Raw genomic sequence first — 25,671 nt, 5'->3', positions numbered from 1 at the left:
GGGCCGGCGCGCCGGGACCGACCTCCACGGCCGGTCGGCGTAAATCGCGGCAGATATTTTAGCATCGCTTTGAAAACCACAGCTGATGACACTACCTATCAGAAGTTTTCATCACACTAGCATCCACTTTCACCAATCTGGAACTTCTTTTCCACGACTTGTGTGATTTTAAAAAGCGGCGACAAGAATTGTTGCTGCCGCGACGTGCGTCGGTTTGAGCCGCACCGTCGGCTGTGCGGGCAGGCACGGTGGGTGCGTGTGCTTCTGCGAGCAGTTAACGCTTCACGATTTCTTGCTTTATACATTTCTTGCAAACAAGGCAAATCTAGAAACTTCACTCGGCGATCGTCGTAGTCCACATTGTGAATCGGGGTAACAAGCCGCTGCTTACGCTTCGGTCGCATGCGTAATACACCACCACGCTCATGGTGTTTGCGGATAATCTACCACAGTTGATACGGTTATACAGTCACCATTAGGTCGAACTGCGCTTGACACACTGAGAATTAACTTCAAATGAAGCAAATTAACACGAAAATACTTTTAGAACGCGCTTCCTAAGCGAAGTGTCACGCGCTGCAAGTCAACTACGCAGCAAGATAGGAACGGTGATCCTACAAGTGACGTCAAAACGATCGCAGCGCCGGCGTCTCCAGTGGTGGGCCTCGCGGCCAATAGCCTATCATGGTTGTTGTGCCATATAGGATGAGCGTCTGACTTCTCGCAGGTGGCTGTGCATGCCATGGTGTAAATAAGATATGCACAAATATGTAACTAGCGTGTAAATATTAACAGCGTAGCTGTTTAGCAAATCGTTACTTTGCGTGTCCGCAGTTAAAAAAAAACAAGAAAATGCCGAGCACTCGTCTGTGCGTGCCTCTCGGCAACCGACCAGTGTCCCCGGCGCACGTTTGTCAAGCCAAACATGCCCACTTAGGGAAACTGGCAAAGATTCGGGAAAAAAAAAAAACCTCCAGCGTTCGGCGTAACCCCGGCAACACTTGCTCGGAACGAGAAAGAAACGTCATGGCGTACGCCCCAAGGCGATGTCTAATGATTATGACTTGCAAAAAAATGAAGGGAGCTCACTGTTGTAGCAACAATGATGAAGTAAAGGTAGTTTGTGGCAGAAAAGAAGAAGCAAATCGGCTGCAATCGTGGACTTAAACCGTCGTGATGGTCACGAAGGTTGCGTACAGCTTCGATGCCTCGAATTCTTACGCGTTAGTGTGAGCTTCTCTCATTTTTTCATTCTGCGCGCCGACGTAACACTGTAATTTGCCACATTTGTTGTGCAAGTATGGATGTGATGTGCTGCTAATATTTGTGCTGCGTGTATATAGTACGTGGGACAACAATCAGGACAACTTCCTGGTGGAGTCATTCGGCGAAGGAAAGCAAAATGTAATTGGAGGAAAAACGACAGATGTTGAAGCCGAATTTTCGTACCACTTCTATGCACAAAAAACAGAGAAGGGTAAGAAATTCACACCCATTCTAAAGATTTAACGCGCGGATAACGTTCGCCCGTGCCTGAGACTTAGAGCATCTTGGAGCTATGACTATAATGGCCAAGTTACGAGAAAGTCGATCGATTTGTTTTCTTTCTAGGGGTCATGATTGGTTTTAGCATGTCACTGGCCTTTTTGGTCTTTTGCTAACAAGTTTCGGTAAAACCGACCATTCTGAAAAGCTCAGTCGTGCAATCGATCTGTCGTCTCTGTGCTGTAGTGACAGCATACATGCTTGGGGCACCAGCTGCAGTTATTCCGTATTTTCGCTATCGCGTGAACCTCCAGTGTCTTACCTTCTTCATTACATCTGCGCCATTCACACAACAATGATTTCGATATCACAGGTCTGAAAAGCCAAGTCCCCTTTCCTTTCACAGACGGGCATACGTAATGCGCGCTTTCCGTTCGCTGTTCAGCGCTGAGCGAGGACGAGGCCCTGGCGCAGTGCGTGCAGATCTTCCTTGCCGGCTACGACTCGCTCTCCACCTTGATGGGCTGTGCTGCCTACGAGCTGGCGCTGAATCCGAACGTGCAAGACAGGCTGCGCAAGGAGATCGACGAGTGCTTCGACGTCCACGTAAGCCTCGACTGGTTGGAGACAAGAACACCAGTCACGCAATTACTGATGCTTTCAAATGGTTCGGCAAGTTCGCTGCTGTTAAGAAACAATTCAGCAGCTGCACAAAATCAGCGGCATGCTGAAAAGTGTCGCCGATAACTGTATAAGGGTAGCAACAAAGCTGTACTCACGCGCAGGCCTTTCGCTTTGATAACAACTGTCATAGTCTCCACATTTTAAAACAATATGTTTGCAATTACTTAAGTGCTTTCTGTATCCAATCTGCGCGGTTGCTGTTTCGTGCTACTCTCTGAGTCGTGCATGCTACAGGGTGCGGAAATTTCTTGTTGCATTGATTGTGTAAGTTTTTTAATACCTAAATACAGTTGATCAACATTGGCAAACCATTGATGGGTAATCACTTGAACGCAACTTAAAAAGTGAGTGGTAAGGTGGCGTGGCTCCCGTCTCCAGCTGCATCCGCTCATTTTATTCAAGGAAGGGAGTAGTATAAATTACGGAATCTGACCGGTTCCTTGCGTTACTTCCACTGACCTTTTCTGAAAACGTGGTTTGTATGTTGTAATTTCATGTTCGTTACGGTAAACGAGTTTCTCCTAGCATTTGCTGCACTATTTTGATTCTGTCTTGCGGGGCACAACCATAGCATGTGGTAGCGGTCCGCCCGACCCACGCATGCCATACAATCTCTCGAGCATATTTCGAGGTAGCACCAACTGAGCGCAACCGGGTTTCGAAACGGGTTCGTCTGTAACTGCCTCCACAACACAGAGTCTCTTTTAGTGAGGCTGCGGTGCGCGGCGGGATACTTTCGTCTTGCTAATCTGTAAGGATCTATGATTTCTCTGTATGACACCATCTCAACCCACCTCCTCAGGTCTCTGCGATCTGACGAGGTCGGGTGAGGTGGGGTCTGCCTGTTCGAGTAAACCTCGGGCGGCGTCATGGGCCCTCTCGTTTCCTGCCAGACCCGAGTGTGCTGGCGTCCCCGTTATTTGAATTTTATTCATTTTTTTTCGCTTTCTCGAGTATGCTCCTGGTTCGAGGGGATACGCTGCCTTTTCAAAAATTTCTGACGGCCGATTTCGAGTCGCTAACAATTATTTTTGTGCTGGTGTTGGATATGGTCATGGAAATGAACACCTCCTCACCTTCCGTATACGTCGCACCGTAGCGAGCGATGCGGCCGTGAGTAATGGTCCCTAACGATCGACTGTCCCTACCGTCATGGCGTCGCGGGTACAATATGCGGCTGCGTCAACGTAGATCACATTCTCCGGTCGTTCTATGCGTTTTTCTAGCGCGCGAGCTCGTTCCCGTCCGCTCCACGTTTTGCATAGGATTCATGCGTAGGATAAAAAAAAATAAAAACGACAGAGACCGTCCAAAGAACTCCCATAACTTTAAAAACAAGAATAAACAATAATAGTTCCGTCTTTACTACGGAAGCTTTGTTCACAATGGGGTGAAAGCTTGTGTTGTCCTTTCGTACTAATTGGCTTTCGCCGGTATACCGGCTTTGATTGCCTGCAAACACGTGGTGCTCACTATGAAGGCGCACATTTGTGCACCATATAGTCTTCCATGGTAAGACTGCATGGTAGGGCTAAATATGCACAGTATGCACAGTAGCCTTTACATAGCAAGTCAACTCTACCGCAGGGGGAAAATCCAAGTGGGGACGTCATCTCCAAGCTTCCGTACCTGCACTGCGTTGTGTCGGAGATCATGCGGCTGTACCCTCCAGGAGTCAGGTATGCAAAATGCTTCACGTTTAAGTATCATCTATAGTTGGATGTCTCCCAATCGTCTTCTAAACACTGAATTGATGTAAGTTAAATACCATATATTAATTCGCAATGCTTAATTGTATTTATCTTACGGCGTTATTCGTGTTCTAGTTGGTCAAAGCTAAAAAACAACTAATTTTGAAAAAAAATAAAGGTATGCCTAAATTTGTTGCTTAAGCACAAAGCAAAATACCTGTTGAAGATCTTAGAGACGAAATTTTTTTTGAAACTTAATTGCGAGTTACTCTACCGCAACTATTCGGCCGCTTCGAAATCTAGAAACGCGCGTAGCGCAGTTTCACTTTTAGTTTTGAGTAGGACCAGTGTAGCACTCGACGTCCAAAAAAGAATTATCAATTGACACGTCCTGAGATTCTGATAACGGCGCTATGACTCGAGGAAGCTATGGGAGATGTCGAAGCTCAAAGGAGAAGGTTGGGACCCGCCTGATCTAACATCGCCCAGTTGATGGTTCTCTTGCGGCTTGATGCCTTGTAGTTGCCAGAGATGCGCGCTTGGGCTGAGTTTGAGGAAATGGTCCCAAGACGTCCGTGGGCCCCCAGCGTGCTGACTTATCCCCAGACTTCCATGACAACCCCAGAAGTTTTGCCTGGTCGTTTCAGCCGGCATAAAACGGTTATCGCTTGTGTGACGATCACGGACTGTTTGATCCAGTCTCACGTGTCCGACGGCCGTCCATTGTGACGGCCGTTGAATGGCTGTTAGCCCGGCCAACTCTAATGTCATGTTGTCGTAAAGTGTGTCGTGTACGCTCGATATAATTCCCAACACGCGAAGGCAACACATACCCGTACAGTTACTTGGTCAACCGAACCGTCGGTGAAAACCCTGAGTGCCGTGTTGTGATCATCAGCTGGTTGCTCCAGTACAAAGGATGCTGGGTCTAGCTGCCATTGTTCTGCCCTCCCGCCATGGAAAGCTAAGCGGTGATAGGGGAGAGGGGCTATACTTCGTCTTCAGACTCGCTATTGTGGGTGACACACAGCTGGTGCTAGCGGTTTTGGCACCAGCAGAAACTACTGAAACACGAAAAGTGAAGATGAGAATATGGTCCGAACGTCCCCAATTTTTCCAACAACCCCAGGTTGCTGCAAAAAGATTCGTACGCATTAAAAAATATGGTTCGCGTGCGTATTTATGCACGCAAACCATATTTTTTAATTTACGCAGTCAACGCGTTTAGTGGAAGCAAGGTGATCTCAAATCTAAAGGCCAAGATACATAATGCTGATTACCCAAGAAGGATAATAGTTTTAGCAAAATAGTTAAAAAAATCTCGTGCAGTGATTCGCATAAATGCTACCTTATCGAAATGAATTGACGTATGCCGGAAATCACACAAAATTACAATTTTCGGAAGGAAGAGGTTTAGAACAATTTTTTCAGTGAAACTGGCTGTTGGATTTAGGTCGGCACTGCTGATCTCTTATTCTATTCAATTTATTTTTGCGAAGGGTATCACAAATGAGAAAGATTTATGTTTCTATAATTATCCCCTTGTACTTATATGGCTTCGACCTTACACACAAATCATAGGCTTTGTTACACTATGCGGCATGACCAAATTATAAGTGGATTAAAATAGCCAGGTAACGAACTAAGTCGTTATAGCAAATGTAATGCGGCTTTTTGAAACCCTTGCTGCAAAACTAAAGAGCAACAGCGGCATTTGAAGATAAAACAAGCTCAGCGAAGTCCGCAGACGATATACCATGTGTGCCTGTAAGTTTCTACACTTCCTTTTTTCGCACAGGGTAGAGAGAACCGCTATCGTCGATTACCAGCTGGGGGATACAACGATAAGGTTACCCAAGGGCACCGCCATCATTGTTCCAGTCTACGCCATGCACCGTGATGCTGACTTCTTCCCGAATCCGGATGCATTTGACCCAGAAAGGTGAGCGCTTTATGCAAAAAGTGATGCAAATGCAAGCTGTTTTAAGAAACTCCGAGCAAAGTATAAAATTAGAAATGTGACATTGTCTAGTAAGAAATAATATTCATTCAATGTGGCGCGGACCATCTGAGACGAATTTGTTTACTTTGGTCATTTAAGGAATTACTTTACGATATTGATCTTTTTAAGAAGTGAAACTTACAGAACATTTTAAATTACACACTTACAAAGGAACAGAATGCGGCAGGTCTAGCGAAAATTTACACATTGTAGGATTTTATCCGAGCTTTAAAGATAGCACGCGAAATTCGAGCGAGCGGCTCCAAGACCGCATCAATCAAAATTCGCGCGGCTCAGCACCCTGCGGCTCTGGACCAGTGTTGAGGGGTTACCACTCCGGAATTGGAAAGGCTCCGCTTCATTGCACTTTTTTGTGGCCCGGGAACGGAATGGCAATGGAATGGCGACAATGCTTAGAGGAATGGAATATGAATTGTATTAGGTGCCTGTTGTCCGGAAAGGAATGGGCTGAATTTTTATGCTAGCTGTGTCACTCTTCAGCTGGGACCTACAGCCAAGCCAGCTCTTCAACAGCCTGAATGCAGCCAAAGAGTCCAATCGATGCCTTTAGTTTCTTGGCAGCCAATGTGAACACATGGCCAAAAGTGTAGCTCTAGATGGGCAACACGTTTCTGGCACTAAGGTACACCAAAGCGGCTTCTCTACACGACTGCCGTCGTATTCTGCAGCCACGCAATCACCAAAATCTACAATAGCAAGTGGGGCAACTCTTCCCCGCCATGGAGATTCCAACCTTTGCTGCCGTGGACCTCATCTCACTCGGTAGCATAAATAAACTATTTTTTAAATACCAGCTGTCATACTCAGGTAAAGCAAAACGTAATGCGCCCCAGTATACAATGTTTAAAGGGGTTGGAGGTGATTAAGATGCATGGTTACACTCTCAAATTTCAGTGTGGTCACACCATTTCATAGTGTTTGCAAAATGATGCCATGATGGTAGTTGTCCCCCTTCTACACTCCAACACTGCAGTTTAGGCGTCCGCTTATAATTTAACGCCTACAGGTTTATTTTCGCGCACAGGACATGTGCGGTCAGGTGTGCGACACGAACATAATACTGCTTTGCAGGCGGTGTACGGGGCGGGGTAGCGAATGACACGCGGGGAGCTCTTTTCACGCTCAATCCTGCTGAAGCATTACATGGTTCAGGCGGGGATGAAAGCGACGTCGCCGGATCTGCGTAGCCACAAGGTGACGCCAGGAACGTGCATGGGCGCAAAATTTCCATTGGCTGCGAACGCGAGTATATGCATATGCATTGGCGGATATGCCTTGGCTCAGAAAGTGGCATGTGTCCGCCTGATATCCCCATTGGTTGCCGACGCCGGTATGCGTGTGCCTGACATCCCTACGGGCTGCGAACACGAGGTTGCACCAGCCTGACGCCCCTGTTGGATGGATTGGCTGGTACGCGAGATACGGCTGAACGAAAAGGAATGATGGTGTACTATAAATCTTTATCGGGTGCCCAGTGGTTTAATGTGACATAAGATCCAGCTAAAGGTCTCTCCAGCTCGTACACGAAGTTCATGCGTGCATCTGCAAATCCCTCCGTCACAGGCACCTCAACCCGGCTCAATTAATAAATGAGCATGTTGTAATTCTTGCTCTTGCGTGGCGGTAGGGGACGAATACGGTGCCGTACGCTTGTTCCGCACGACGGAGACAAGCAGCGTAGTAGCGCCGCAACCACGAGGATTGCGAGAGAACGTGGAGCACGTTTTCTTTATGGAGACAGTATAAAGAAACGTAAAGATTAAAATTTGACTTTGTTCTTATTTTACCATGATAAAACAAATCTGCTAATGTTTAATTAAAAACTCTAACTTTCAGCGCTGATACGGGCAAAAACTCGTGAAAGACTAACCACTTTCTCACTGATTACGAGCGGAAGATCCGTTCTGCTAGATGTACTACACCCAATCCCCTGACAACGGACGTGCGAAATATAGCCCATCGTAGTGGAAGTGCCGCACCGCCGTTACCTACAAGGGACCGTGCAACACTTTCGATAAGCGCTTTCACCGTTTCCTTCCCGTCTGGAACCACTGCGAAAGCTATAGTTATTGCCAGCACGGAGCGGCACTGCGTGATTTGCTCGTCGCAACACATATACGCCTTCCATTTCTGCTTTGTTTTTGTGAATTTTTTTTTAAATGTTGCTATTGAAAAACGTTCACTGCTGCAACTGAAGGAAAACCGGCCAACAGCCACTACATGGCCTTAGTGACGTAATTCGAGCCGTCGAAGAACGTCAAGACCGGGAAAGACAGAAAAATCTTTTGAGCGAGTTTACAAGTTATCTGATGTCCATAGAGCAGTAATTTTTGGCTGAGGTGGTCTGCGACACCCTAATCTAAGTACTGGGTGTGTTGGGTGACTAAGTTCTGCAAGCATTTAAGATTTCAAGAAAAAGCTGAAAAAAGTGTTGCAGGGCCCCTTTAAATTTGAAAATGTCAGAATGTGCCCAGGCGAACTGCTAGCTCAGCAGCGGAAGGATGTGACGCTAGATTGTGATGACCCGCAGTTAATCCTAATGTCTCGCTTTCAGGTCTAACGTCGTAAACCGGTATCGGCGCCCTGCAATTGACGCTGCTTCGGGCGTCATTAAGATGACGCTATCTAACTTTAAGCTTAGTCATAAACCCGAGAAAGAAGAAAAAAAAATCAAGTAAAAAAGAAAATCCCCGGCTAACGTGAAACCTGGGGAGGGGCGAAGCATGCAGTGTATAAGTGTATTCTTGGCGCCTTGGCGTTTTTGCCAACGGAGATGAAACCGTTGTGGGGTAGAGGTATACAGCTTTGCTGTAAGCGCTCCAGCGCGAAGCGAAAGTCCCGTTCTTTTTTAGCACGCGTTACGTTCCAGCGCGAGGCGTAAATGAGTTTCCTGGTGCTTTAATACCGTGACTACATTAGACGAACGACGATTACGACGATGACGACAGGAGACGCCGACAGCCCCAGCCCCCAAGGGGCTTCGCTTTAAAAAAAATGTTAAGGATGAAAAGGTCGGAATGTGGTCTATTAGAGGTCGTGCATGTTTCGCGGCATCATACAGTCAGCATTGCTAAACTTAACGACGTCAAAGTCCGCGAGATAACTCAGTGACATGACTCAAAGAGAAAGGATGCTCACACATTATCAAGCCATGCGAGAAAGCTGAGGCGCCTCGATAGTTTTTTATAGATCTTTCTCTTTTAATTTCCGGAAATACGATTTTCCTTTTGCTTCTTCGATGATTTTCAGCGGTGCCCGAGGGCGAAATCTGACGACGCTGCTCTTTCCTACTCTGCAGCTACCGTGTGGGTAACGGCGGTGCGGCACTTCCACTACGATGGGCTATATTTCGCACGTCCGTTGTCAGGGGATTGGGTGTAGTACATCTAGCAGAACGGATCTTCCGCTCGTAATCAGTGAGAAAGTGGTTAGTCTTTCACGAGTTTTCGCCTGTATCAGCGCTGAAAGTTAGAGTTTTTAATTTAACATTAGAAGATTTGTTTTATGATGGCAAAATAAGAACAAAGTCAAATTTTAATCTTTACGCTTCCTTATACTGTCTCCATAAAGAAAACGTGCTCCACGTTCTCTCGCAATCCTCGTGGTTGCGGCGCTACTACGCTGCTTGTCTCCGTCGTGCGGAACAAGCGTACGGCACCGTATTCGTCCCCTACCACCACGCAAGAGCAAGAATTACAACATGCTCATTTATTAATTGAGCCGGGTTGAGGTGCCTGTGACGGAGTGATTTGCAGGTGCACGCATGAACTTCGTGTACGAGCTGGAGAGACCTTTAGCTGGATCTTATGTCACATTCCCTGATAAGCACCGCTGAGGCACACAGGATCTAATACGTGCGCAAAAGTAACTGATTAGACAGAATGGCACATTATTGCTTGTTTCTTCTTTTTTTCTTCCAGGTTCAGCGACGAGAACGTCGCTTCCATCAAACCCTACTCGTACCTGCCTTTCGGCGCGGGACCCAGAAACTGCGTTGGAATGCTCTTCGGCTTGCAGGTCATGAAGATGGGCCTCGCTCATTCAGTGCGCAGCGTGCAGTTTGTGCGCACGGATAAAACAGAGGTCAGTCACCCCGCGATGAACTGAGCAGTGATTATGATGTTCTCCCTTATGGGCAAGGCAACCAAGAGGAGAGCGCCAGATTACTGTACTGAAGAAGCCGTGAAGTACATCCTTGTTCCATTAAGGCGAAAACCGTATAAGGTTTACCCCTTTGAGGTCACTTTAAAATGGGACATGCATACATATCTGATTGCAAGGTGGCCTTGAGCGACCGTGGCGTCGAAATGAACGTTACAAAACCTTGGGGAAAATATCTCGTCACCTAAGGAACGCGACAACTGAACCAAAGCATGCCAGCGGTGTATAAGGGATGATAACGATTTCCACAGCTAATAACTCATTGAGTAGTGATTGATGGTGATGTTTAGTAAGGTGAGTTAAAGTGGATTAACATGGAATAATGGTTGATTAGTGATTGATGTTAATGAAAATTCAGGTGGGATGAAGGTCGATTACACGGGGGGATGTGGATCAAGATAGATTAAAGTGGATTCAGGTGGATTGTGTATTGTTTCCAAGACTCCTTTAAAGCTTTAAGTTTGAGTTTCTTCGTTGTTAGGCGTGTTTGTTCATGCTTGTGTGGTACACATTTCAGGAGTTTTTTTCTCGAAATAGTCATATCCACCCAAACAGAATTTGAGAAAACAGCGTAACTTTGCTACGGGGCTTAAATGAAACGTTTATAAGCGAGCTAGAAAAAGATTACCGCCTCAAGTAATTAAAAATTTGCCAGGTAATTAATTATAAAGTATTTCAAATAATGCATGACTAATATCCTAAATATTTATTTCATCCCGCCTGACAGTCCTAGCTGTCAGGCGGGAACTCACAAAGGGGCTGCCATGTTGGTTATATGACGTCAAACCAAAAGCGTACTCCCATCGGGAAAATGGATTTGGCTTATTTTAATCCGTGCCACAACAGTATCTGGAACATGATCTGGTTCATCTTCAATTCGAAATACGTTCAGCGTACACGTTCGCCGGTAGTTGTCGGGCCTATTTTGTTGCAATCTGTTTTCTAGGGGTAAGTTGTGAGTTTTTTTTGTCAGTACAGTTTTATCTGACGTCACACTCACGTACCACACGTCACACGAGCGTAACTTCATTATGGAGTTGTGCCGAACTGCAAGAGTTATCATGTCGTCGCAACACCACACGTTTATCGCTACTTCACAAGCTCTACCATCATGCATCCCGTCACGATCACGAGGACTTCTCTAGGCCACCCCCTGCCACCTTTTTAAAAATCGAATGCTTCACGTGTCGCACAGTAAATTATGCGATGGCGTTCATACTACGTTCAATAACCGAGCGGAATAACTTGCTATTAAAGATCGCAGCATCACCGATATAAATACATTTCAGAAGCGCCTGAATACGAATGTAAGTGCGTCAGCCCTTCATACCCATCGTTCCTTTTTTCTTTCCCTTTTTATACTACAAACGGTGACAAATAACTGATGTTTGACTTCAGTGCAACATGCATATTTTTGTGGTTTCTGTTCTTAATTGATGCTATGATTGCCCTATCTATTTTACACGTGATTTTGTTATGAGCTGGATCGTTATAAGTAAAAAAGTGCTCGTTTGTCTTGCGTAACCGAAATTACTTACCTTTTTGTGTTTAGTTGAGTCATACTCTATTTTGTGTATTTCTGTTTAATATTTATTATACGGCAAGAATATTGAGTATTTCATTTTTAATGTTTGTAGTTTTTTCAGCTTGTGCATTTGTGCGACTAGTTATTCATTTGCTAAATTGTATATGTTACTCCCTCCCTATGTAACCCCTCCTGCCAGAGGGCCTCTAGGGGTATTTTGAACAAACAAACAAACAAACAAAAAAACAAAAAACAAACAAACAAACAAACAAACAAACAAACAAACAAATAAACAAATAAACAAATAAACAAACAAATAAATAAACAATAAAAAATAAAAAAAATAAATAAATAAAACAATAATAAAATTTAGTTTTCGTTTCAGAATTTGGCTCATTTCGAGAACAAATTCCCAGTTGTCCTTGCGCTTTTTTCCTCCTAACCTTGGAAAAATTCGGTTGTTTCCTGCAAATGTCGCTTCAAAGAATATCTGTGAACCTTAGTTTGCAAAACCTCAGGATTCGTGCCTGTCGTCACTGAAAACAAAATGCTGTATAAATGTGCTTTTCACCATGTTTTATAAAAGACATGGTGCAAAAAGGCAACAATTAAGGCCTAACATTTGGAGTAAGTAGACGTATATTTATACAGATAATTTGCCTTTTGTGGGGCAGAATATATTTCTAAAGAAAGAAATGCATTTTACTGAGCAAAACGTGGATCAAACAATCGTAACATGCCGTCACGGAAAATGAAGGTACCCTGGCTGGTCACCACGTATGCGAGACTCCCTGTTATATTACTCGTTTAATTTGCGTTGGACTTTGTCGGCCGCAGCAAATCGCAACAAGCGGCCCATAATGAGCCATAAATTCAGTGCGCGAAAGTAGATGGTGAGTCGCATGTCTGATCCCTGTTTTCTCGTATACATATAGCTTATTTGAGAAAAGTCTAAAATAAAATTGGCTGAGTGTTATTTGAACCAGCCAGTCATTAGAATGCACCGAACATGCATTTTGTCTTCATGGCCCCTCTAAAGATCTCCAAGTGACAGAATTAACCCGGAGCCCTCCACTACGTCACGCCTCATTGTCCAGGTGTGCCTTACTGACGTAAAGCCGCAAAAAATAGGTGGCAACGTATTTGCCCACTTCTGTGCAAATGTCGTCGAAAGACGATAGTCTTCTGCCGCCGCTGCCACGTAAACGCTTCTCTTCTCTTCTCAGCACACCTCCTTCGCTCACCCCCTCCCCTATCGCTCCTTCCACGATAAACGCGGTGAAGGTTTGCGCAACTCAATTTCATTTTTTCGCACTCCACTGCTCAATTCACCGTCTACTGGAATCTTTCGTTACTGTTGGACTTGGAATGCAGCCCCTAAGGTCTAGTCAGATTCGCGAGATTTCCTTTTTTTTTGTATTTTTGGATCAAAACACTGATTTCAACGCGTACGTTTTTTTATTTTTATCGAAAATATTAAGCGCACATTTCTTTCCAATTAAAATAACACTGCCTAGTACGAGTTATGTAGTGATGTCTTGCCTCAAATATGGCTATTGTGTTCTTTTTGCTCTAAAATGTTGACAACTATGAAGTATGATAACAGATTGAGTAGCTTGGAGAGGTTTTGCCTATTTAAACTGGTCGTTCCAGGTGTTTTTCATTTTTGACCATGTGGCAGAATCGAGGACCAGACCGACAGACCGACAGACAGACAGACAGACAGACAGACAGACAGACAGACAGACAGACAGACAGACAGACAGACAGACAGACAGACAGACCAAACTTTCTGGGTTTAAGTAGCCCAAGAAAGGCTATCATTAAAAACATGTTCCTGGATGGGACACTCTCTGTACCCCCCCCCCCCCCCCCTTCAGTGGTTCTCTGCATTTGTGCCTTTTCACCTAGTGCATAGGTGGTGGCGTCTCAGCAGACTCTGCTGTCGAAAAAAGAGAGCTAATATGTGGAGGGTTCTCAATGCCAACTGTGTACATACGATGGGGCCATGTCCCCTGTTTATGGTACTAGAGGAAAATGGTGATGTGATAGACGGCGTTGAGTAAGACACTGTCGGCATACAATTCCGGGATGATGGAATTCCCGCACCACGCCGAATCTCCGCGTTCCTTTCTAAAGCTCTGTTTTAAAGGGACACTGAAGTGAATTTGTCAAGCTCCCGTTTTTGCTTGCACTGCGTAGACTGGCTCAAATTAGCACACTTTTCATCGTTTATCCGGTTGACAAATCGGTAATTATTTTACAAAGCGCGAAAGAAGAAAAACTACCATGCGCGGTTTGCGGCGGCCGCACCAACTACGGCTGTGACGTTGGGAGGAGGCGGCACCATGATTGGACGATACCCAAGGTTAGCAATCAAACAAGTTTCGGTTTCGGTTCTGTAAAACACAATCGATGGCGTTGTTGGATGGGCATTCTCAATATCTCAGTAATCATCGTACCACGCTTCTGCCATGTTGTCGGCTGTAAAATGCATCATATAAGCCTCCCAGGACGGCTTGGAATCGTAGCATTCACTACCAGAGGCCTACGCAGTGCATGAACGCCCTCCGCGTCCCCGCAGACGCTCAAATGCCATGCGCTTTTCCCCCATATTTGGAGCTTGCCTCACTCATGCCTGTACCGTAAAAAGCGTTTTCGCACCAGGCCAAGGGTCTGTTCATTCTGGCCGGTGCCCACTGCCCGCAAGCAGTCGGTGCTTATGGCAACAGCACGCCAACGAGAACTCGCTAGCGCGCCAGTGCCAGCCTGCGCGCGTTCTGTGAACTAGTTCGTGGAGCCATGAAAGTTGCGGCCCAAAAAAAGGTGAACTCAATGTAGAAAACATCGGCAGAAAACGAAAAAGTTAACTTACAAAAAAAAAAAAAAGCACGTACCCGCGGGATTCGAACTCGTGACTTGCAAAACACTTGCGGCAACATACCTAGCACCTCAGAGCACTCGGCCACGGAACGGGCTCTGCTGACCTTGGTAATATAAGGTATATATTGTACTACAAGTTTACACTTTTATTTAGTTTTGGCATTTCAAGCAGCTTAGGTGACTATTTGTTGTATTGCGCTCGTGCAGTAAGCGTACCCCGAGTTTCCACAATAGCTCAGGTCTAGCAATTGCATTTCGTAGACGGAAAAGCGTTCGCAGATGCGTAGTCGTGCTGCTGACCGCTGTGCTTGTTCGCCCAGCGCAAAAAAGTGCTTCCCGCACCCTATTTTTACGCTGTACGGTAAAAATATCAGTTGATTTTATTTCCTTAGTACCTATATTGAATTCGCTGACTCTTCTCCCGCCTTCAAGAGGCCTTATATTTTCCTACGGGCGTACCAGTTAGCGAAGCGTCGCATGTGCGCTTGTGCAGTGCTTGTGTGAAGCGACCTTGACTTGGAGCTAGATACAGTGTACAAACTAACCAAGTAAAGAAAGGCACATTCTACCATTCACAAACGTGTCCTGGCTTCGTTTCAACTGAGCGAACGAATTGCGACGACCCGTCGGCGGCCGGCGGACGAAACGCTGGGCCGACTGACTCTGTCGAAGGCCGGGGAGCCGTGCAGTATCGCAGCCAATTGCGAGCTCGGCTCCTCTCGACGTCACACGAAAACGCCGCAGAAAATGGGCGAGCGTAAAGGGAGGAGGACAGCATTTTCGAATTAATTTTTCTACTAAATAAAATCGCGTAAACGCGCCCAGAGTGGTCGTAACATGGCCTGGGGACTCCGGACTACAATTTGCGCAAGTAATCCCGCAATGTTTACATATCACTTCAGTGTCCCTTTAAGTGCGAATGCACTTTATAAGCGACCCCAAACCATCCACCGCCGGCGGCGGCGGCGGCGTCCGCAGTCCTCCTCTATATATATATAAAAAAAAACAGCATCCGGCGCCAGGTTTCGATCCGAGGATTTTGCGGCCGCAGCGCGACGCTTTACCGACTAAGCCACGGACGCGACGCTGATATCAGAGTTAGTAACGCCCTTTATATCTTTAACGCATTCAAACTACGTCGTCAGCGGCGTGCGTTGGCGACTCAGCGGCGTTATAGCGGCTTGATAACTGCGTGGTGTACACGTGATACTACAAACCCGATGGAAGAGATGGAAGAGAAGGCGGCGAGGCGGTGGGCTGCGGGGGCCGAGCGCAAGCGCCGCAAGCGGGCCGACAACCGTGCATTCGCACTTTCACATTCTCCCCCTCGGGGAAATGCGGGGGAATTTTTTTTTGGCTTTTTAGAAGCAATGTAAAAAATATCCGACGCTTAATATCACTTTAAAGTGGTTACACACATACAGATAAAATGCTGGGTAACTTGTGAAGCAAAGACTTACCTATCTGTCGTACCATTAGCGTTGACTAACCTTTATTGACTGCGCATCATTTTGGATGCCGTTACAGCACAAGTTCTTGTTTATCACAAAACGTTGAGTGTCTTCTGCACAATCTGGCACCTTGAGCTCTCAAAGCATGGAGCCATAGCTCTAAAGACTTCCGAGCTTAAAAACTCCAGAGTACAGGTGACGTGTGACCAAACTCCTTTTCCATCGTTTTCTTGCTTTATGTTCCATCGTTTTCTTGTTTTCTGTGTCTGCTGCACAATCCGGCACCTTGAGCTCTCAAAGCATGGAGCCATAGCTCTGAAGACTTCCGAGCTCAAAAACTCCAGAGTACAGGTGACGTGTGACCCAACTCCTTTTCCATCGTTTTCTTGCTTTATGTTGCAGGTTCCACTGGAGTTTGAAAGAGCGAGTGTTTCCGTACTGAAGATCAAGAGTATCACTGTCGGCGTGCGGAGCCGGCCACCACCGTGACCCCAGAGATTTCCTACGGCCTGTGTTAAGCCACAGCGAAGAAGGCGCCCTTCGTTTTGACCTCATGACTCGACGCCATCCTGGATATCGATGACAACGCTTTCATAATATCAAGCTGAAAAGGAAAGGTTGCAGTACCTGATTGCGAACACATACAATAAAAACGACTGTCTGTTTTTAATACGCCCTTCCTAGGCGAAGAACGCGAGGAAAACCTCGCGGGTCACCTACACAAGAACTTTTTGGTCCGATAAGAGTTGAAAAAAATTCTGGGTAATGAGATTTTAGCAGACTTTGCCCCACAACCGGCATTCGTTCAAAGCATTCTAGCATTGCTCGAACCCTGGTCTCGCAGGCCACAGTGCAAAATCAATTAAAGTGATACGATCTCGCTGAAATCTCATTTTGCGCACAAAAAGGTTGCATTGCCTAGTTTTACAGGAAGCCGAGATTAAAATTTGTGCTGGGTTAAATATTTTTGAAGGGATTTAATTTATTTTTTTCGCAACGCAAATTAAGGTTAAAATTAAGGCTTCTAATGCAAAAGTTCGGAGCAAAGGGAAGCCATGGAACTGTCCGGAGTACTCTTCATACTTATTGTAAAAAGTATGCGTGCTCTGTATGACTGCAAAAAAAAAAAAAAAAGCTTAGCGGAAGTTTATCGCCTTGGCTAGGAACAGTCGCGGTCGATTTTATCACAGGAGTTTTAACCACACAGCCGCTTAAGCTTTTAGTGCCGCCGTGAAGCGTTAGCAGAAAACTCAGCCCAGCCGAGTGCACGTGACCGTGCGCCTCGTGAGAAGCGCCAGGCGTCGGCCAGCTGGACCTTAGAGAACACTCTGTCCAGAGCTCGTGGCGGGATTTCGCACGTGCTCATCTCCTTGCCAGTTCCCGCGCGTTTACGCCTGAAGTGGGGGCACAGACGCCGAGTTCGTGAAACCGGTTGCCGCAGGTTCTAGTGCCTGCTAACGTGATTCACCCTGGGAGAGATGTGAACGCCTGCGGACGAAACGATGCGGGTCTGCTAGTGATGAACTTTCAGCGCAAGTTCAGAAATCCATGCGATGTGCGACAACCGGGTCTTCGACGAAGGGAGAGGGGCCGCCAGCTCTGCTGTTTCTTCAACCTTGCACCACTAGTGCAAGCGGCGCTAATTTATTCTTAAAATCGGGTTAGACTGCGAGATCATTCAGCCTACTCGGTTCTACCGGCCGGACAGAAGCAGCAAGCACAGCAGGGCTCCTACTACGGGGCATAAGAGCAACGAGAGGAACGGGGTCTCTTTTGAGTCGTTCCTGGTTTGTTATATATCCATAGTGGACACCACCAATACATGCTGCTTTTTCGAGGTGACGAGGAGCCTTGTTTGCAAGACATACGGCCCACTTTCAGTTTTGCCTTGGTCATTCAGCCAAGTGTACCTAGTGAAGCTCAATGTGGTCCTCCAAGGAACGTGCCTTGTCATTTATGTATTGTTGTTTAAAGCAAATTGTCTTGTCCCTGTTCCGACAGTCTTTATCATAGACTACAAGTTGGCGGTAATCAGTGCGGCAAAACAAGTTTTACGGATCCGGCACTTACAGCACGCGTGCGATGCCTCTCCCAACTCTGCGAAGGTAACCTTCGCAAGGTAACACGAGCTCCGCGAGTTGGGCCAGTTGTGTGGTGGAAGCCAGTGATTGGCATGAGTCTTAACGTGGGCAGTGAATTCTTAACTATAAAATAACTGAAGAGTTAAGTTTCTCTGTGTTTTCAAAGGGGGCGTATGTTTTGACTTATCACCAGTACAAGTCTGATAGAGCCTTTATGAAGGCTTGCTGCATGCTTGACTTTCTTTCGCTTCTTCACTTTGATGTTTTACCATTCTTGGAAATGAAGGGTGCCGAGGAAAATACTCCAAGAACAGCTCGAGGAGCTATCCGCCCTTCGTTTACGTGCTAGCTCTAAAGTTTAGCCAGCTTCCCCTTTGATTAGAGCTAACTTCTCCCACAAACCAATATCTCTCTCATTGGATGAGTGCTTGGAAAAATTATAAATGGCTGGGCATTGTAGGCGTAGTGAAAATAGTGACCCGGTAAATTAGTTCGCGAGCACGTACGTACGCCACTTCATTAGCGCCTACGTCTGTGTGAGCTGGTGTCCACAGCAGGGTCACGATGTCGGATGGAGTATTTTTGGAGAGAATTCGCAATGCCATGGGAGCGATGTTACCGCGAATAAAATTACGGATGGCCTGCTGACAGTCAGAGAGAACGAATTGGGGGGTGGGGCGCTGGGTGAGCACGAGGGCAATGGCTGTCTCCTCCGCCGTGGTTGTGTTGCTAGTTAGGATGGTAACCGCCGTAACGTTTGGTAATGTGTGTTGGCCAACAACAGCTACACAGTGTACAGGTTTGTGAGGGTAGGGGGTGGCATCAGTGTAAGTGTGCACGGTGATGGTGGGTATAGTTTGGAGTGAGCAACATTGTCGCGTTTGAGTAGCCAAAGGGAGGCTATCGTCTTTAAAACCAGCTGCAAAGAGATGCTTCCGCCACTGTCCGCATGCTGGGAAATTGCGCAACCGTACCCCTCGTCACCGCCGCCAGCCCGCAAAGTAATAGATAAACACAAAGACAAAAACCTTCTAGCGCGCGCGAAGCCAGAGGGAGGTCCCACCACGAGAAAGGGACAGGATAGGGGCGCAACGCGTCAGTAATCTTATTTCCGTTAAGCCCTGGCAATATCCACACGCGTCTGACCTTAACCATTCATTTTTGTATGCGTGTTTGTGCGCTTGTGCCAGAGCACCCGACACAAATCCGCTGAACTTGGCGACGTGACGACAGCGGGCCCAATTGACGACTTACCGTATTTTCACGATTCTAAGCACCGCCCCATTCTGAGCAACCTCCCCAACTTTCGGAAAAAAAATTGGAAAACAAGCTTGCATGCGAATCTAGGTACCCCCTTTTCTAAGCAAGGTGGATTTCAGACGCGTGGTAACGGGGCCGAGTTGACGTTGTGGCCAGGTCATTTATGAAGTTTTCAGTTAAGAAACACTTGACGGAACTGAAGACGACCCCCTAGGGGATACTGAGAGCTGGCCCAAGCGGCACAACGGACTCGAATAGTAAGTAGGGTGACTGAGTATCGCAAGCGGTGGTTCATTGTCTGTACGTATTTTCCTTTTGAAAGTTGGCCAAATGAAACTTTCATCACTGCGCCCGTCTCGTCGATACACGGCCGCGAAAAAAGTGACGGTGGGGGGGCGGGGGGGGGGATAATTTAGCCTTTTCAAATCTAAGCACTCCCCTCACTTTGGGCATCAGAATGGTGGAAAAAAAGGTGGTGCTTAGAATCGAGTAAATACGGTACTTCAAACCGCCCGCAGCAGACGTGCTGCAATTTTCCGGCAACGGCGCCGCCGAGTCTGCTCACCTTTTCCCATCGCGACGGCTGTACCGAATCATGCCTGGCACAAACGGTGCGCGCGGCAGACACGCAGCGAGTCGCGCCTGGAGACGGCGCCGCTGAGTCGCCTTCCGTTTTTCTGCCGTGGCGGCTCGGCGGACGCAATCGCTTCACCTGCATCCGCCGGATTCAAACTGCGGCCAGTGAACTTAGTCTGATTGGAGGTATTCGAAGTGCACGCGGCTGCAACGGAACCCCGAGGGTATTCTCGGCGAGATCGACATGTAGGTGTCGACACCATCGCGCTGCTAGTGTGGATCCTCCGCTGAGCGGCCAGGGAGAATGCACACTGTGGGCGCGCTTCGTCCCTTTCTCGCGCCGTATGTGCGCACTAAAGGCGCAGACAAGAGTGGTATGCTGTAGTTTGGTTCCTCAACGTTCAATGTATAGCATGGAAGCGGCAGTCAGTTTTTATTACTACGCCAAAAAAGCGGCGACCCATCGGGAACCTCAGAACGGCCGCAATAATGGCATTGAACTTGTACGCCGTGGCTCGTAGCAAGCTCGATCTTTCCGGACTATGGCTTTGAGCCTACAATAAAATCATAAATACAAACAAATCAGGAAGCCTAGATCTCCGGAATTAAGTTTACAACAGCACAACAGCAGTTTCAATCGCTGTCACTGGTAGCTTGGCGCATTCTTGCATTTGTGGGATGCCGTGAAATGGTAACACCACTTAACTGATCCTACAATTTTTATTAGAGCTTACGATATTTTTAAGTGCAATGCACTTTATAAGCGACCCCAAACCTTCCACCGCCGGCGGCGCCGTCCGTCCGCAGTCCTCCTATCCCCTAGCAACGGCGTGGAGCGGAGAGGAGCGTCGGTAGCAACGGCGCAGTGACGTCACTCACCACGTGACGACACGCCCCTCACCGCTCCTCGCGGCGCGACGGCGTGGGCCGCGCGCGTCCCTCTCCCTTCCCCGCCCCGTGACGTCACATACTCCACCTCCTCTCTCCGGCAGCTGCCGTGCGCCACTGTGTGTCACTCTCCCTCCCCGCGCCGTGACGTCACGCACCCGCACCTCCTCTCCCCTCGCTCGGCTGCAGCTGCCGTGCGCCGCTGTCCCTCTCCCCTTGCGCTCGCCTCCTCTCTCAGCCACCTGGCTCGGCGCGCTGGGCGCGGCGTACCCCCCTATTCGCCGCGAGCTCGACATGTAGGTGGCGACAGCGTCGCGCTGCTAGTGTGGATGCTCCGCTGAGCGGCCCGTAAGAATGCACACTGTGGGCGCGCTTCGTGCCTTTTTCCCGCTGTATGTGCGCACGAAAGGTGCAAACAAGAGTGGTATGCTGTAGTTCGGTTCCTCAACGTTCAATGTATAGCATGGAAGCGGCAGTCAGTTTTCATTACTACGCCAAAAAAAAAGCGACGACTCATCGGGAATCTCAGAATGGCCGTAATAGTGACAACGAACTTGTACGCCGTGGCTCGCAGCAAGCTCGATCTTTCCAGACTATGGCTTTGAGCCTTCAATAAAAGCATAAGCAGGAACAAATCATGAAGCCTCGATCTCTGAAATTCAGTTTACAGCGGCAATCTCAATCGCTTCCACTGGTAGCATGACGCATTCTTGCATTTGTGGGATGTCCTGTAAAGGTAACACTACTTAACTGCCCCGAAATTCTTTCTAGGAGCTTACGATATTTTTTGTGTTCAAAAGGCAACATAAAATTACTGAATTTTGATCAGCGCAGAGATATAAATTAATGTAACCGCTCTAACGGGTCTTCTAAATGAAATTTTAGCGACTCTGAAGGAAGGTTTGATGAATAACGGTTTCGGATCACTTATTTACGGCTTTCGTCACAAGTGAACTTGCGAATTGAATTGTAAACGCACGCAGTACAATCAACATCTCATGTATAGCTAGGTTTTCGCAAAGTGACAAGCAGGTTTACAGTGTGCAAACCAAGCTTCTGGGACCTCCAGTGAGCACAAATTTTCTGTTACGGCTGCTCTGTTGACCATTTGCGTTCCTTTTAAAATCTAACAGGTGCCTGCAACAGCGAGATGTGTTTGCATTCTTGCGTATAAGGTCGCTTACGAACCCTAAAGATGGCAATAAATGAAGTTGCGCTGTTGCAGATGTAGTAAAACGTACATTTCCTTGTTATTTCTCGTTGCGAATCAGCGCAACGGGTTCCATGTGACTACTTTGTTTTGTAAACTGAATATCGCCTTTGTCTTGGCATTTAATTATTGAGGATTGGTTAAAAAATGAAATTCTGTGCATTTCGTTTTTTTTCGGGAAAGGGGGGGGGGGGGTGTCCTGCCAACGTTGCAAGAGCAGCGAGAAGAGAACGCATGTAACGCGAAAAGCCAAACTATGGTTATCAGCATTACTTACAATCGAAACTACACTAGGCGTCGTGTTCTGTAGCGGTGAAAAACGCATTTTCTGAGCAGTACGCATTTTCTGAACCCCCCTTTCGTCCGGGATTGTCCAGGAATTGTGGCTCGCCTTTTCAAAATTGTATTGAAAGCAACATTGTGGGAAAAAATTAAAAAAAAAAACAGCGAGTCATAGCACACACCCCTCACACATGTGGACAACAACGTGCATTATATTACGCGTTTTCTCCTCTTTCTTTGAACTTAGGTCCACCTCAGGAGGTTAAGACGTGACCATATTAGGCATTGGGTTATGCTGAGTGAGACACATTTCTGGACAAGGTGATTCATGTCGGATTTGAAAATGATATATATGAAAATGACACACGAAATGCCACATGACAGACGCAAACTCACAACTGCTTAATTTTACCAAAAAATCCCCCCTAAATAATCTTGCGTATCCATAGAAACGTATTTTAAATAATACGTAAAATTAGCAACTCGATACAGTTGAATAAATGTTTATTCCTCCTCCTCAGTTAAAACAACGACTGTCCAAAAAATGGTATTTATTTTAGAAAAGGTACGGGAAGGACACGATAACACAGGCGCTTGCGGGTAAAATACGTGTCCGGTAATGTATTGGCGATAGCGCACGGGTCGTGTGCAGTGTAAATGTTTTTGTTAGTTTCTTCTTTCTATAAGGACACAGCACAATTTTACAAGGGTGTGGAATTTGCACGCGTATGCACAGGTCTTGTCGCTTCTTACCCGTTTCACGTACTAAACTTTTATACTTTAAATAATCACCACGCCACCTTCAAAAAGCACCCTTCGACGTTCCCGAAACGGCAGACGACTGCACTCAACAATAAGGAAAGTGCAATGTGTGGAAGCAATGTTTATAACACGTTTCACACTCAAGCGGTGACCGGGGCGAAGATGTTTCGTGGAATTAAACCAGCGCATTAACCCGCAACGGCCGCTGATTATTGCGTTTCTAGAAGAAATGCGCAAGCAAAGGTAACTATGTCATTGCTTACTGCCAAACGAGCACACATATTGGTTGTTTTGTCGTGTGCAGCACGCGTCTTGAGCCGCACGCAACGTGAAAAAGCAGACGACGCGAGAGCGCCATCCACACTAGGAGCGGTTCGTCCCGCCGCCGCCAGGGGCCGACTGTGTTCGCGCTCGGGGCGAATATATGAAGCGATAAACCGCCAGACCTCCGTGGGTCGGCTCGCGCGCGCTCTCTCGCTACAGTCTCCTGCTCGCTCTGCTCCAGTTTAGACCGTTCGCTGGCTGGGCGCCTCTCAAGGCGATGTCAGAATGACTACGCCGTGTACTCTCGGCGCAAGAAATGCATTCGCAATTCCTCACGATTCCCTTCGGGGAGGTGGGGGCAATTTTTTTGTGTGTTCGAAGGGCAACATTAAATGACTGAATTCCAACCAGTGCACAAATATAAATGCAACCGTTCTAACGGGTCGTTTGCGTGCAGCTTTAGTTAAATGAAATTTTAGCGACTTTGAAGGCAGGTTTGATGAATAACGGTGTCGGATCACTTATTTAAGGCTTTCCTCGCAAGTGAACTTGCGAATTAAATTGCTAACGCGCGCAGTACAATCAACATCTCATGTTTAGCTACACTTGCAAAATGGCAAGCAGGTTTGCAGTGGATAGGTAAACCAAGCTTCTGGCACCTCACAGTGGGCACAGATGTTCTGTTACGGGTGCACTGTTGACCATTTTCGTTCCTTTTAAAATCTAACAGGTGCCTAGAATAGCGAGATGTGTTTGCATTCTTGCGCTATGTCGCTTACGAACCATAAAGATGGCAAATGAAGTTGCCCTGTTGCAGATGAAGTAAAGCATTTCCTTTTTATTTCTCTTTACGAAGAAACAGCGCAACGGGTTCCCGGTAACTACTTTGTGTAATAAACTGAGCCTCGCTTTTGTTGTGTTGACGTTTAATTCTTCAGGATTGGATAAACGTTTTCTGTGCATTTCGTTTTTTTTTTTCGTTTTTTTTTCTGGAGGTGGGGAGGGAGGGAGTTCTGCCAACGTTCCAAGCGCAGCGAGAAGAGAATGCATGTAACGCGAAAAGCCAAACGTCTGTTATCGGTATTACTTAATTGCAATTGAAAGTACGCTCGGCGTCGTGTTCCGTAGCCATGAAAAAGAAGTACTTCAACGAGTAGACGCCGGTATTTTCATAACTTATTATTCCCATTTTTGCCCAAGATTGTCCAGGAATTCTGGCTCGCCTTTTTCAAAATTGTATCGAAAGCGAGCATTGTGGTAAAAATAAAAAAAAAATCCAGTGAGTCACGGCACACACCCTCCACACATGTGGGCAACAACGTGAAATATATTACCCGATTTTTCCTCCTTCTTTAAACTTATTAAGAGGTTAAGACGTGACCATATTAGGCATTTGGTTATGCTGAGGGAAACACATTTCTGGACAAGCTGATTTATGCCGGGATTTGAAAATGGGGTAATATGAAAATGGCACACGAAATGTCACAGGACACGCGCAAACTCAAAAATGCCTAATTTGACCGAGAAATCTCCCCGAAATACTCTGGAGCATCCACAGAAACGTGTTTCAAATAATACGTAAAATAAGCAACACAGTATAAGGAACGACTGTCCAAAAATGGTATTTATTTTCGAAAAGGTATGGGAAGAATTCGATTACGCAGGCGCTTGCGGGTGTGAAATATGTCCCCGGTAATGTACTGGCGATAGCGCACGGCTCGTGCGCAGTGTAATTGTTTTTGTTTGTTTATTTCTTTTTTCTATAAGGACACAGCGCAATTTTTTGCGAGGGTGTGGCAATTGCGCGGGTATGCACAGGTCTTATCGCTCCTTAACCGTTTCGTGTATTAAACTTTTATCCTTAAAAAAAAGCACCCTTTCCGTTTCCGAAACGGCAGACGACTGCACTTATCAATAACAAAAGTGCAATGTGTCGAAGCAATGTTTATAACACGCGTCACCCGTATAACATGCTTGACCACGGCAAATATGTTTCGTGGAATTGAAGCAGCGATTAACCCGCAACGGCCGCTGATTATTGCGTCTCTAGAGAAAAATCCGCAAGCAGAGATAACTATGTTATTTCTTACTGCCAAACAAGTACAAATACTGGTTGTTTTATCGCGTGAAGCACGAGTCTTGCGCCGCGCGCAACGTGAACGAGCAGACGACGCGAGAGCGCCGTCCACACTAGGAGTGGTTCGGCCCGCCGCCGCCAGGGGCCGACTGTGTTCGATCCCGGGCGCGAGTTTGGCGACATGCAGAGCCCCCTCGTGTCCAACGCGTCTTGGTAGTACCAGAGTCTTTCAAAAGCATTGAAGGACTCTGGTAGTACGAAAGCAGACAACCCTCGCCGCCCTCCATGTGTTTTCAATTACGAGCCAGGACGAAAGTTGGTTGTTTTTATTGTAATCACTTTGTGGCGCGTTTAAGTGACTGAATAGT

The 25,671-nt window shown here is 46.8% G+C and overlaps 1 protein-coding gene across 2 annotated transcripts in view; it reads left to right on the top strand.

Moving 5' to 3' along the window:
• LOC144172732 (cytochrome P450 3A15-like) overlaps nt 1-16,573 on the top strand; it is a 57,929-nt gene extending 41,356 nt beyond the window's left edge. For both annotated transcript variants that reach the window (XM_077701345.1, XM_077701346.1), the window contains 5 exons: nt 1,931-2,091; nt 3,757-3,848; nt 5,659-5,802; nt 9,804-9,966; nt 16,306-16,573. In XM_077701345.1, coding sequence (XP_077557471.1) covers nt 1,931-2,091; nt 3,757-3,848; nt 5,659-5,802; nt 9,804-9,966; nt 16,306-16,392 — 647 coding nt within the window. In that variant the 3' untranslated portion in view covers nt 16,393-16,573. The remainder of the gene's footprint in view (nt 1-1,930; nt 2,092-3,756; nt 3,849-5,658; nt 5,803-9,803; nt 9,967-16,305) is intronic.
• Nucleotides 16,574-25,671: the final 9,098 nt, after the last annotated feature.

This window comes from Haemaphysalis longicornis, unplaced genomic scaffold (genome assembly GCF_048455015.1).
Source record: "Haemaphysalis longicornis isolate Haplotype H1 unplaced genomic scaffold, Haemaphysalis longicornis Haplotype H1 scaffold_256, whole genome shotgun sequence".
In the NCBI taxonomy this organism is placed as follows: domain Eukaryota; kingdom Metazoa; phylum Arthropoda; class Arachnida; order Ixodida; family Ixodidae; genus Haemaphysalis; species Haemaphysalis longicornis.
The sequence above is the reverse complement of the archived record's forward strand: the minus strand, read 5'-3'. Positions and strand labels throughout refer to the sequence as shown.